The sequence below is a fragment of the Oncorhynchus keta genome, chromosome 20 (assembly GCF_023373465.1).
Source record: "Oncorhynchus keta strain PuntledgeMale-10-30-2019 chromosome 20, Oket_V2, whole genome shotgun sequence".
NCBI classification, from domain to species: domain Eukaryota; kingdom Metazoa; phylum Chordata; class Actinopteri; order Salmoniformes; family Salmonidae; genus Oncorhynchus; species Oncorhynchus keta.
The window spans coordinates 2,450,942-2,464,509 of NC_068440.1; the positions used below are offsets into that span (position 1 = coordinate 2,450,942).

The 13,568-nt window shown below is 46.7% G+C and overlaps 1 protein-coding gene across 1 annotated transcript in view; it reads left to right on the forward strand.

Annotated features, from left to right (window-relative positions):
* LOC118399141 (dolichyl-diphosphooligosaccharide--protein glycosyltransferase subunit STT3B) overlaps positions 1–13,568 on the forward strand; it is an 86,787-nt gene that overhangs the window by 47,965 nt on the left and 25,254 nt on the right. The window contains exons 2-4 of the mRNA XM_035794964.1: positions 652–760; positions 6,183–6,470; positions 12,272–12,337. Coding sequence (XP_035650857.1) covers positions 652–760; positions 6,183–6,470; positions 12,272–12,337 — 463 coding nt within the window. The remainder of the gene's footprint in view (positions 1–651; positions 761–6,182; positions 6,471–12,271; positions 12,338–13,568) is intronic.

The following is a 13,568-nucleotide window of genomic DNA, read 5'->3' on the forward strand; positions in this document are numbered from 1 at the left end:
TCTCCGCATTGTCAGATAAAGTTGGTAATTGTCCTTCAAACTTGCACTAGCAGTAGACTCTTCTTTTTCAAGGATATGTTAACACGCAGGCTTACGCATATATGGGCATTCCACAGAGGAACCACACGGAATGAGGCGACGAGATAAAACATTATCTTAATGACTTGTACTTAATGGTTGCTTTTTCTCTGGCAGTTGTCTTCCTCGTGTCTGCTTTTCTTAGTGTTTGTGGCTCGATAGCAGTCCAATCCATTACATCTCTTCGGTTGCATTAATTTAGCTATTTGCTTATTTCTTGAAGACACCTTTTTTGGGGGGGGTTCACTTGAACCTGTGCTGGCTGGGTACATTGTTAGAAGTGAGGCTTTGTGAGATTGCAGAATTATGAGTGTGATTGAACTTGCAGTTGATCGGAGTGTTACTGGCTTCAATGCAAAATGTTGCATGCTGAAGGGAAGGAAGCCTACTCTCTCAAATGATACAAAGCATGTGCATCAACACTGGCCACCTTTCTTGTAGAATAATAAGGCTATTCTTTCCAAATCATACTTGATTGCACATACAAATATCTTATTAGCTACCTGCTTTTGTGTACCACGGTTTTATTTTTGCCTTGTACCAAACAAAGCGATATTCTCCGTCTTCCCACAGGTTCAACTACAGGTCGACACATCATCTGACCACAAATGGGTTTTACGAGTTCCTCAACTGGTTCGACGAGAGGTCGTGGTACCCCTTGGGGAGGATCGTAGGGGGCACAGTAAGTTTAACACGTTCCCTTCTGTGATCAAGCATAAGTCATCCCAGTGAAAAACGAGCCTGTTGGATGAACACATTACAAATAAATAAATATAGGCCTAGACTTCCTGTGTGGTTGTAGTGGGTGGTTAGCTGAGGAAGCACCATGGACCGTACATTTTCATAAGCCTCCCCCAGTGCTCTTTGGTCTTAGTCACGCTCCAGAAGCAACCAGTGAGCTGTGTTAACTTGGCGGATTCCCCATGACTGCCGTGGTCCCCATGAGTGTTTACCAACAAGAGCAGATGCTGGGCAATCACAACCTTTTTCACCTTGACTTACTACCAGCTGGTTCTGCAGGCTTTATCTCCCATTCTCCTCCTTCGGCGGAGCTTCGTCTTTTTGGGTGGACCTGTAAAATGTGCACTGAGCACTGTGAATACAATACGACCCTGCTCTTCCTCCCAGCTCCCGGCATGTTTCTCTGTACTGTGAGCACAGTAGTTAATGGGGCGACAGGTTTCGCCAGCCTTGGTAGTGCAAACCTTTTGAAATGGCTCCCTCTGTTACCTCCATCACTTTCTCCACCTAGGTTGGCATCTCTTTGTTCCCTGCCCTGTACAGTGTATTTACTTCAGGGTGGTGGGAGACGAGCCCCGAGCAGTTAAGACAGCCAGACATGTCAGCACTCAGTACTATTGTCAGTCGTTTTAGCAGCAGCAGATATTGCAGCTATGGAACATAGGCTAGTAGCGATGGCAGGTGTTGCTGTTTGGCAGCAATGGATTCAGTCATCCTGCACAAGGGATCCGAACATCCTAACCTGCGATTAACAAGTCTATGTGTAGGCAATGAACCATACTGATGCTCAGCGTGCCAGGTTACCGGTCAGCGCTGAGAGTGCAGCACGGTTTAAACCACAGGTGGGTCTGATGCTGGGTACACAGAATGCAAATGCCCAGCAACATACAAATAAATGCAAACTGATGGTAGATCCAGGCTCAATACCTCTGGCAGATACCTCTGTTAACCTTTTTTTTTGCTGCGTGTCAGCTACCTGGCTCAATAAGCTCTGTTTTTCTACATGTTTTTTCTCCCCCGACACATGATTCCACTATGAAGAAGGTGAGAAGTGTTTCCCTCGGCTGTCCTGATGGTACTTACACACAGTCTACAAGGTATGAAGGGCCTTTGAATTTTGTCAGGCAGCCTTCGAAATGTAACAAGTCACCTGTTCTGAAAACAGTGCTTCTATGAAGTCTCAGAAATCACGCCAGTTGTGGGAATACTGTAGTGTGAAAGCAAATTAGCTCGTACTCTTAGTTTCTGACAGTCAACAGAGTATAGGGAATGCATGACTAACTAGGGCTGTTGCAGTGACCGTATTAACGGCGGTCATGAGCGATGATCGCATTCAAATTCCACGTGGCTGATGAGTCCTAATCAATTGTGCGCACTATTGGCCCAGCGTCGTCCAGGTTTGGCCGGGGTATGCCATCATTGTAAATAAGAATGTTCTAGTGAATTACATTTTGAATAGCCTAGTAATAGGGACTTTTTTCTATTTTCTTAATAGGCTAACATTACCCTTATAGCTACAGAATATCTCACCCTTGCGTTTCCATCTTTCTCTCCTTCCTCCCTTTCTTGAGCGTGCAGAGAGAGGGGGCTGTCAACAATTTAGTGAAAGCATGTTTCTATAGCGGTTCCCCAACGTTTACCAAATTATGCACTGGCCTACTTGCGAGGAATATCACCTGTCACAAATTTAAGATGCTCAATGGTTCTCAGCGGTTTATGTGTGAAGTTATTTAAATTGAAAATAGTCTCGATGGGTGAAAACATGATAACTTGATGAGAACGTATGCAGCCTGGGGCAAGGAACAGAGGTCAAGCTTTTGTTTGACTTTTTTCAAATCATCAATAGCCTATAGCGGCATCATGCAGCCCATATCTGTTTTGGTTTGTATCATTCACAACTACAGTTGCCAAATAACTCTAAATATAGCATATGTAGGACCTGTTTCAAATGAACACTTTAGTCACTTCATGTACGCTTCAGAATGGGGAAAAATATCCATCCCGTTTTATTCAGCTAAATTCAATTATATTCTTCTTCCTATAAAATCACGTAATATAAAATAATGGCACGGGACTTATGAGCATGCACTGTCTCGCAAGCATTTCCATGACATAGACTGACCAGGTGTATCCAGGTCAAAGCTAGGATCCCTTATTGATGTCACCTGTTAAACCCTCTTCAATCAGTGTAGCTGAAGACGAAGAGACCGTTTTTTAAAAAGCTGTGAGACATGGATTGTGTGAGTGTTCCATTCAGAGGGTGAATGGACAAGACTAAAGTGCCATTGAACAGGGTATGGTAGTAGGTGCCAGGCGCACCGGTTTGAGTGTGTCAATAACTGCAACGCAGATGGGTTTGTCACGCTCAACAGTTTCCCCCGTATGTATCAAGAATGGTCCACCACCCAAAGGACCATCCAGCCAATTTGACACTACTGTGGGAAGCATTGGGGTCAACATGGGCCAGCATCCCTGTAGAACACTTAACTCATTGTAGGATCCATGCCACGACAAATTGAGAATGTTCTGAGGGCTAAGGGGGCGCAACTCAATATTAGAAAGGTGTTCCTTCTGCATAGCCAGAACACGTTCTGTTCTTCTGAAATACATTTTCTTCTGAGGTTCTTTGGAGCTGCCTAAAATGAATCATGGATTCGTTGTGATGGTGTATATTTACATGGATTTATTAGGTTTGCTTAAATGTAATGTTCCAAAGGTGCATGTCAGTGGCTTGTATACGGCTTGTATGCATGGAGGCCTGGAGATGCTCAACGAGTTTGTGAATTAACGGTCATTTACCTTGAGACCGGAAGTCATTTGCATGACAACCAGCTGACAGTATTTCATGACCGCCACAGCCCTATGGATGGCTGTGTTACTGTAAATCTAATGATCAAATCAACGTTTATTTGTCTCAGCCCTATGGATGGCTGTGTTACTGTAAATCTAATGATCAAATCAACATTTATTTGTCTCAGCCCTATGGATGGCTGTGTTACTGTAAATCTAATGATCAAATCAACGTTTATTTGTCTCAGCCCTATGGATGGCTGTGTTACTGTAAATCTAATGATCATATCAAAGTTTATTTGTCTCAGCCCTATGGATGGCTGTGTTACTGTAAATCTAATGATCAAATCAACGTTTATTTGTCTCAGCCCTATGGATGGCTGTGTTACTGTAAATCTAATGATCAAATCAATGTTTATTTGTCTCAGCCCTATGGATGGCTGTGTTACTGTAAATCTAATGATCAAAGTGGTTCTGTAGCTCAGTTGGTAGAGCATGGCGCTTGTAACGCCAGGGTAGTGGGTTCGATTCCCGGGACCACCCATACGTAGAATGTATGCACACATGACTGTAAGTCGCTTTGGATAAAAGCGTCTGCGAAATGGCATATATTATTATTATATATTATATATTATAAATCAACGTTTATTTGTCTCAGCCCTATGGATGGCTGTGTTACTGTAAATCTAATGATCACATCAACGTTTATTTGTCTCAGCCCTATGGATGGCTGTGTTACTGTAAATCTAATGATCAAATCAATGTGTTTTTGTCACACAGCCCTATGGATGGCTGTGTTATTGTAAATGACTGGGGTGGCTGGGGTCTCGGACAATTTTTAGGGCCTTCCTCTGACACCGCCTGGTATATAGGTCCTGGATGGCAGGGGTCTTGGCCCCATTGATGTACTGGGCCGTACACACTACCCTCTGTAGTGCCTTGCGGTCGGAGGCCGAGCAGTTGCCATACCAGGTAGTGATGCAACTGCAGCTGTAGAACTTTTTGAGGATATGAGGACCCATGTCAAATCTTTTCAGTCTCCTGAGGGGGAATAGGCATTGTCGTGCCCTCTTCACGACTGTCTTGGTGTGTTTGGACCATTGATGTGGACACCAAGGAACTTGAAGCTCTCAACCTGCTCCACTACAGCCCCGTCGATGAGAATGGGGGCTTGCTCGGTCCTCCTTTTCCTGTAGTCCACAATCATCTCCTTAGTCTTGGTTACGTTGAGGGATAGGTTGCTGTAGCACCTCTTGAAGTGTAGCTTGACTGTATCAAATGCAATCCATCCCATGCAGATTGTGAAGTACACCCAAGAGTTGCCCGACTTTTTTTTCAGGCATTACTTTAACACCTGAACGGTGTCACTGCCATTTCTTCAGAGTGGTGTTCCCCAAAACCCTTTGTTGCTAGTCTGCATACATTTGAGCACCTCTCCCATCTCCGAACAGGGACCTAAGCCGTGTGCCGCAACCCACCCCTGCACCCTTCCTCCTTTATCCCTCCCCGCCATTAGCTCTCCTTCTCTCCCCTCTCTGTATTCAAACGGCTGCAGATGAGTCTGACAGCCCTCGTGCATTGCGTCTGCTGACACGAAGGGTCACGCCTTTAGTCGACGGACGAGCATATACCAGTTAATGTGACTGTGTCTCTGCAGATCCCTATTTTCTCTCCCACTCAAGGGGGACATCGGCCAGCCGCTCCCTCTCCAGAGTCGTAGATAAGATTTGAGGGCTGAAGAAATGTGACGCTCGTTAACAATAGGGCTCTGCCAAGCCAATAAACCGCCCTTTGTTACTGTAAAGAAATGGACCAGGCACATTGTCAAGCTGAAGGGCACACATTCAAAAGAATATGGGGGTAATACAGACTACAGAGAGCCGAGCATCTGTTCTGGGGTCAAACAAACAGTGACTATTTCAGCAGTTGCTAGGCTCAATCCTCAGGACAGGGCGACTGGGTTGGATGATTTGGGAGGGAGGTGCAATAAGACCCTGGTTGATAGTTTAGCCCTCCTAGGCTATGACTAGCTATTTAGAAACGAGAATCACTGCAGGCAGAGACTTGCCAAAGTACCCTGGACTCCTCTATGCATGGCATAGCATACCTCAAGGCATCACTCACTCAAGGAAACACAGCCCCCCCCCCCAGACTTCATAAACCTTTCACACAAGCCTAATTAGGACCAGTGTTATGCATCATAGACCGAGCCTTAAGGTTTGGCTGTTTGAGGCCTCAGCCTTGAATTTGGCAATTAGTCAGTATTTCAGTGGAGAATATCACCTTACCTGGTTTTCCACAAGTGTAAATCCAGAGCAAATTCAATTAACTTGACTCTTGTGGTATGTCAAGTGGACACAGAAAGCCATCACTTTCTTGATGTATCACTCTCCTGCCTGACCCGTGGAGTTCCGACAAACTGCTCAGCGGATAAAGTTACAGTACGTTAGGGTTAATTAAAAGGCAGTCAGCATTTTATATCCAGGACAAGACTGGTATCCCCATCCATTTGCATGAAGGTGCCATAAATGTTCCCATTCCACTCTCTCTAGCTCGTCTCTTTCTCTCTCCAGGTATATCCAGGTTTGATGGTCACCGCAGGCCTTATCCACTACGTGCTAAACCTGCTGCACTTGACGGTGCACATCAGGGACGTCTGCGTCTTCCTGGCTCCAGTCTTCAGCGGCCTGACGTCCATCTCCACCTTCCTGCTGACTCGGGAGCTGTGGAACCAGGGGGCGGGGCTTCTGGCTGCCTGCTTTATCGCCATCGTGCCTGGGTACATCTCCCGCTCTGTGGCCGGCTCCTTCGACAACGAGGGCATCGCCATCTTTGCCCTGCAGTTCACCTACTACCTATGGGTAAGCCTGCCCCTTCCAGCCCAAACTTTATAATTTAAATATACTTTTTTAGATCCTTTATTTGATGTCTTAACACATTTAGGGCTGGTTTCACAGACACATATTAAGCCTAGTCCTGGACTAAAGAGCAAGCTCAATGGAGAATCTCCATCAAAATAGCTTTTTAGTCCAGGACCAGACTAAATCTTTGTCCCGGAAACCCACTATTGCCGCTGTAACACTCTGAAGTACCAGTTGGATGTTATTTTTCAGTGTGTTTACTGATCGTATACTCATGCCCCATTGATTGGAAGGGAGGTACAGGTTCTATTTGAAGAGATTTTCAGTCCTTAATGTTCTAATATCTACAGTGTATTTGGAAAGTATTCAGACGCCTTGATCTTTTCCACATTTTGTTATGTTACAAGCCTTATTCTTAAATTAACTAGTCCCCCCCCCCTAATCAATCTACATACAATACCCCATAATTACAATGCAAAAACACGTTTTTATAAATTTTGACAAATGTATTTTAATTTTTCAGACCCTTTACTCAGACCCTTTACTCAGTACTTTGTTGAAGCACCTTTAGCAGCGATTACAGCTTCAAGTCTTCTTGGGTACGACGATACAAGCTTGGCACACCAGTATTTGGGGAGTTTCTCCCATTCTTCTCTGCAGATCCTCTCAAGCTCTGTCAGGTTGGATGGGGAGCATCCCTCCACAGCTATTTTCAGGGCTCTCCAGAGATGTTCTCTCGGGTTCAAGTCTGGGCTCTGGCTGGGCCGCTTAAGGAGGTTGAGACTTGTCCTGAAGCCACTCCTGTGTTGTCTTGGCTGTGTGCTTAGGGTTGTTGTTCTGATGGAAGGTGAACCTTCACCCCAGTCTAAGCTCCTGAGTGCTCTGGAGCAGGTTTTCATCAAGGATCTCTCTGTACTTTGCCCCGTTTGTCTTTCCCTTGATCCTGACTAGTCTCCCAGTCCCTGCCACTGAAGAATATCCCCACAGAATGATGCTGCCACCACCATGCTTCACCTTAGGGATGGTGCAAGGTTTCCTGCAGACGTGACGCTTTGTATTCAGGCCAACGAGTTCACTCTTGTTTCTCATAGTCCTTTAGGTGCCTTTTTGCAAACTCCAAGCGCCTTTTTACTGAAGAGTTGCTTCCGTCTGAATACTTTCTGAATGCTCTAATAGCAGCTTTGGTGTGGTTAAATGATTGATACACTGACTAAATCATGATAACCTTAGCTCAGTCTGCTTACTGTCTGGGACATTGTGCTGCTTTGTATGTTTCAGTCGCTGCTGGGGACCTTTTTAAAAATCGAGTAATCAAAAATAAGGTTGGCGGTGAAACAGGTTTCTTATTTACCACACTTGAACAGTTCGATCAACTGAACAGTAACCCTTTTTTTTCTGTTAATGCTAGAAACTGCCCCGATAGGCCTAGCAGAATGACAGCTCTGACCAGACATTGGATAAGCTGACGTAGACGAGGTGGAAGTATTATCTATGCGCGCAATGGCTTACAATAGTGGAACTGGACCATGTGCTATAGACGTAGGATTCTTAGCAAAACAAACACACTTTATGCCACCAGTGTGTCCTCTCCTTTCAATGGCGTTACTGTCGCAGCCTCGCACGCACTGCTCTACTCCTTCCCACATTTTGTACATTATGCTTCCTGATGACTTGCACCTGCATCAGCCTCATGTAATGTATTCACATGACTAGATGAAATTGAAGTGCATTGTAAATGGACAAATCAAAGCCGACCTTGGCAGGGGGCACCAGGCTCCCCATCAGCTCCCCACTATTCATTTCACTTGTCTAGAGGGGCTTAGATGCCAGCCAAGCTGATAATCGCCAGGACCGCTCCACACTAAGGCATCCTATTTATATTTTTCAGGAGTAAAACTAAACAGCGCTCCTAACAAACGGGGAGTGAGGTAGATAGATATATTTATTTTTCCTCCTCCCGGCTTTGTCCTCTTTTTCATCCCAAGGACACACCGGCATTCACGCAGGTAAACGTGACTCGGGCTCTCTCCCACCACGCGTCACATGTTAGTCACCCATGGTGAGCACTGCGGGACGGTGATGGTAGAAAGGACCTTGTGTCCGTTTGTCCAGTCATGTATGTGAATTTGTGCGTTGTGCCTGAACTTGTTTCTCTTTCAATCGATCAGTCAGTGGACGTCGTTCAGCTTGACACTTGACCTGTTAAGTACGGACATATCGGAACAACTGCGGGGGCTTGAGACGCCTTCAACTGTTGCTTCCACAGCTTGAAGACCCATATCAGCACTATGGAGTGCTCTGTGTCATGTTAACTCAGGCGAGTGTGACTGAGCTGATAACGACACTTGGTTTGAAGAGCCCCTGCTTTCATCAACTAGCCACACACATGCACACCCTGGAGCTGCCGGAGTTGTGAAAGTGTTTAGCCTCTCGCCCAGAGTGTCGCAGAGAACCTCCTACACTATGAGTGAATGTCAGAGCCGTGGCTGGCTCCAGACGCAGGGGGCTCCGCTATCTTGCTCTCCACCACTGGTGTGACATGAAATGCAGACAGCCAACGTATAATTTGCTTGATGCGGTGCATTTTACGTTTACTCGTATACCGCTAAAACGCTACCAGGGTTCATTCTCTGTAACTTGCAGCGTCCGACTGTGATAAAGCCACCTTCTCTGTCGTGATCGTTGCACAACGATTTGATACGTATCATTTCAATATTTGTTTTTTGTCAGAGGAGCAGCTGTTGCAGCTTCATGGGAACTTTTCATTGTCATTCCACATAGACCATACCGGTCTTAGACTGAACCAAAACAACAAGCGTGTCCCAAATGGCATCTTATGGGCCCTGGGCAAAAGTAGTGCACTATATTGGGAATAGGGTGCCATGATTTGGAATGCAGACAATGCGTATTCCTGGTGACACGGGTGGCCGTTGCTTATCGTCGCATCTTTAAGTGGCACGTCATCAGTGTAACGGCACCATCGGTGGAGAAAAAAACAAACCTGCACACCGCGGTCTTTCCATTTTGGCGAGAGCCCCGGAAAACAATTATCCCGGCCATGCGTCACTGCTTTTCATTATCAGTCTCATTTACCCACGTTTGTCTCGCCACTTTCCCCCTCTTTTGCTCTCTTTCTCTCTCATTCTCTAGCCCTTCCCTCAAATGCTAAAATGGGAACCTCTCCCAGGCTTCTTCTCCCCAATCTTCATTATCCGTCTCCTTCATTTTATCTGCTAATAACCCATTCAACTCGAGCCGCTTAATCTGCCTGGGTCGGCCCCACCTCATCCCCTCCCTAATCTATAATTGAATCCTCTTGCACCCCAGAGAGCTGCCCCTTTTAACACTAGCACTCCCCGCTACCCCCCCCCCCTCCCAAAACCCCTCCTCTCCACCGTGCTTCCATTGTTGTCCCGCTAATTCCCCAGTTTCTCTAGGCTCAGATTTAATTAGCCCTGCTCGTATTGGTGTGTGTGTGGGGGGGGGGACAACTTATTTCAACATGACCGTGCACATTCTCTGCATAGTAGTCTCTAGCCCTGGTAGAGTGTAGGCTTGCTCCCTTTTAATTGTCTGTGGCACTGGGAAAGCTATAGGCTTCCGGAGTTGCTCAGTGGCCTACAGCTTTGTCAGCTCCCTCAGTATTACCTATGAGGAGTTCTGTAGTTTCACCCATATCAAAACCAGATAGCGCCGCTTTGTTGAGGCCTCATCGGCGGGAACGAGCATGACATGGAGACCATTTAGGGTTGGTTTTAAAAAAGGTGGGAGGATAGAGGTTTTCCGCTGCTCGCGGATATATTCGGACCAGGCCTGCTTTCTACCGCTAATCAATCCTCATCAGCAGATCAAGTGAAGTGTGACTGATGTGTACCGCAGACGTTGTTCGTTAAGTCTGTGCTCCTGCCGCTGCCTGTCCTGCTCCCTGCCATCACTTCCCCCCAGTAGTCTTTCAGACATGGTCCCTTTAATGTGTTGACTCAGGCTGTGGGGTGAGACCAGGTAACCAGCAGTCCCAGCTAGTGTTAGGAGCGTACTAGTATGCCAGGCAGCCCTCTTTTAACACTAGCTAGGCCGCTGGGCCAGATGCTCACCAGGGCGCGTTCTCATAGCATGTGCAGACCAGCTGCCAAGTGTCTTCAAATAGCCCTTCTTACATCAGCTGGTATCTCAAAGTGCTGTACAGAAACCCTGCCTAAAACCCCAAAACAGCAAGCAATGCAGGTGTAGAAGCATGTCTTCAGACATTTTCACTAATACCAACATTGTTCAAGCTGGCCACTATTGTCCTTGTTACCATGGTAACCTTCCTAAATGTCTTATCATCCCCAGTAGCACTCACATCTGTAATTATGAAGTGCTTTGAAAGGCTGGACATGACACATCAACACCATCATCCCAGACCCCCTAGAACCACTCTAATTCGCATATCACCCCAACAAATCCACAGATGACGCGATGTCAATTGCACTTCACAGGGAAGGTGGTCAGAGACTTGGCAGTGTGGTGGCAGGACAACAGCCTCTCCCTCAACATCAGTAAGACCAATGAGCTGATTGTGGACTACTGGAAAAAGAGAGAGCATGCCCCCATCCGCATCTACAGGGCTGAAGCAGGTCAAGAGCTTCCACCCCCTCGGGAGACATGGGACCTCTGATCCTCAAAATGTTCTACAGCTGCACCATTGAGAGCAACTTGACTGGCTGCATCACTACTTGTTATGGCAAATGCACCGCCCTCAGATTTCCAAAGACTTCAACCACCCAAGCTGTAGACTGTTCACTCTGCTGCTGTACGACAAGCGGTACTGGAACATCGGACCCAACCGGCACTGAGACTGCTTCACCTCCCGAGCCATAAGACTGCTAATGAATTAGTCCGGGTAACCGTTTAATTATCTGCATTGACACTCTTGCACAGACTATGCACCCTCACGAGACTATATATACACACTACACGGAAACCCACACACACAACATGCATACAGACGTCACAGACACACACTTTCACACATCACATGCTGATGCCTACCCTGTTTTTAATGTACATACTTTTGTATATATAGTGTATGTGGACACCCCTTCAAATTAGTGGATTCGGCTATTTCAGCCACACTCGTATAAAATCGAGCACACCGCCATGTAATCTCCATAGACAAACATTGGCTGTAGAATGGCCTTACTGACGAGCTGTGACTTTCAAAGTGGCATTGTCATAGGATGCCACCTTAGCAGCAAGTCAGTTCATCAAAGCAAGAACGGCTCGGCTGTGAAGTGGCAGGCCACGCAAGCTCCCAGAACAGGCCCGCCGCAGGCTGTAGCGCGTAAAAAAAATTGTCTGTCCTCGGTTGCAACACTCACTGCAGAGTTCCAAACTGCCCCTGGAAGCAACGTCAGCACATGAAATGGGTTTCCATGCCGACGAGCCGCACACAAGCCTAAGATACCATGCGCTATGCCAAGCTTCGGTTGGAGTGGTGTAAAGCTCGCTGCAATTGGACTCTGGAGCAGTGGAAATGCATTCTCTGGAGTGATGAATCACACTCAACCATCTGACAGGCCGACAGGCTAATCTGCGTTTGGCGGATGCCAGGAGAACGCCGCCTGCCCCTGTTTTGGTTTCACTGATATTATATGGTGTTTCACTCGCACATTTTTCCACTGTTCCATCAAGTGAATGTCGGCTGTTAAAGCATACTGTGGGAGTTAGAAAGTGCTATCTACTTTGTTGTCCTGGATGATATGTTTGACAGAAAACGTTTACCAGTCCTTAACCCTTTGTGCCTGTTCTCCCCCTCACAGGTGAAGTCAATAAAGACTGGTTCGGTGTTCTGGTCCATTGGCTGCTGCCTCTCCTACTTCTACATGGTGAGTGTCAAAGAGCCGTAGTTATTGGCCGGAAACACACAGAAAACATTGGCATTGATTTCCACCGACATAGCATTCCATCTCTGGGAATTGGAAGTCATGATTACATTAAGATAGCCCCAAGGATAGTTGAGAGCGATCGCAGATGTCAAAATGTGGTGTTAAAAAGGAGTCTGTACCGGACACATTAAACGTTATTTATGAATCCCCCGATCTGTCAGGGGGTCGATGGAGCGAGAAGATAAAAGATGAACAGAAGCTGACTGCCTCCCAGAGCGCTCTTTGTGTACAATTGGTGATTTTGAGCATCTGCAATCTCCTGCTTCCAGCTTCTTCAGTTAAATCTCCCCTCAGCCCGGGAAGAGACAGATGTCAATTGAAACGCATTGGAGAGATCCAGCTCCCTTCGATTCCCAGGATCCAAGCTCCTGTAGGAAGAGAGAAGGCGAAAGCATCTGACCACATTTGAAGAGCAGGGAGATTTTCCACAGAGAAACCACTGCAATTGTATAAGCCCCTCATTCTGTATGTCTCACTCATACGCCTCCAGAGATCTGGAGTGTGATAATATTTTGACTTACCCCGCCCGCTCTATGATTCTGACTAGAGGGAGTACAGCTACGATCGGAATGGCCTTTTTCGTAGCAGGTTAGCGGAGCATACGTAGAAGGTTTCTATAATTAGGTCCGGAGAAGCGTTAGGGTTACGGTTAGCTAAAATGCTCTCCTGACTTGCTACAAAAAGTCCCTTTCGGTCACAGCTGTACTCCCTCTAGTCACAACCCCGCTCTACCCATCCTCCCACCAACATCCTTCTGTGGTCTGTGCCTGACTGATGCCTCTCCTGTTGCAGGGTTTGTTTGCAACACGGCAAGCCTGTATCTCCCTTGTGGCTTGCCGGTGCAGCCCGCCATGCTGCAATATCTACCCCTCTACCTCTTCTTCCCATCCCGCTGTTGATTAAGGATACTCACCAATGAGGCTTAATCGAAGATGACACATCTGCGATGGCCAGCAAGAGATTCCGTGCTCAGCTCTGTCCTAATCAGCCCGGTGGAGGGAGAGAAGAAGCTCAGTTGAGATGTCATGATGGACAAGAACTGCAAAAAGCACTACTGTGAGATGCGTGACATTCGATCTCTCCTGGGAGAGATCTTGTGTTCCCTAAGTTCCTGTGACGGCTCACTCCTACCTTGACAGCAGCCCCCTTCTCCCGCCCTCAAGTCATTTTC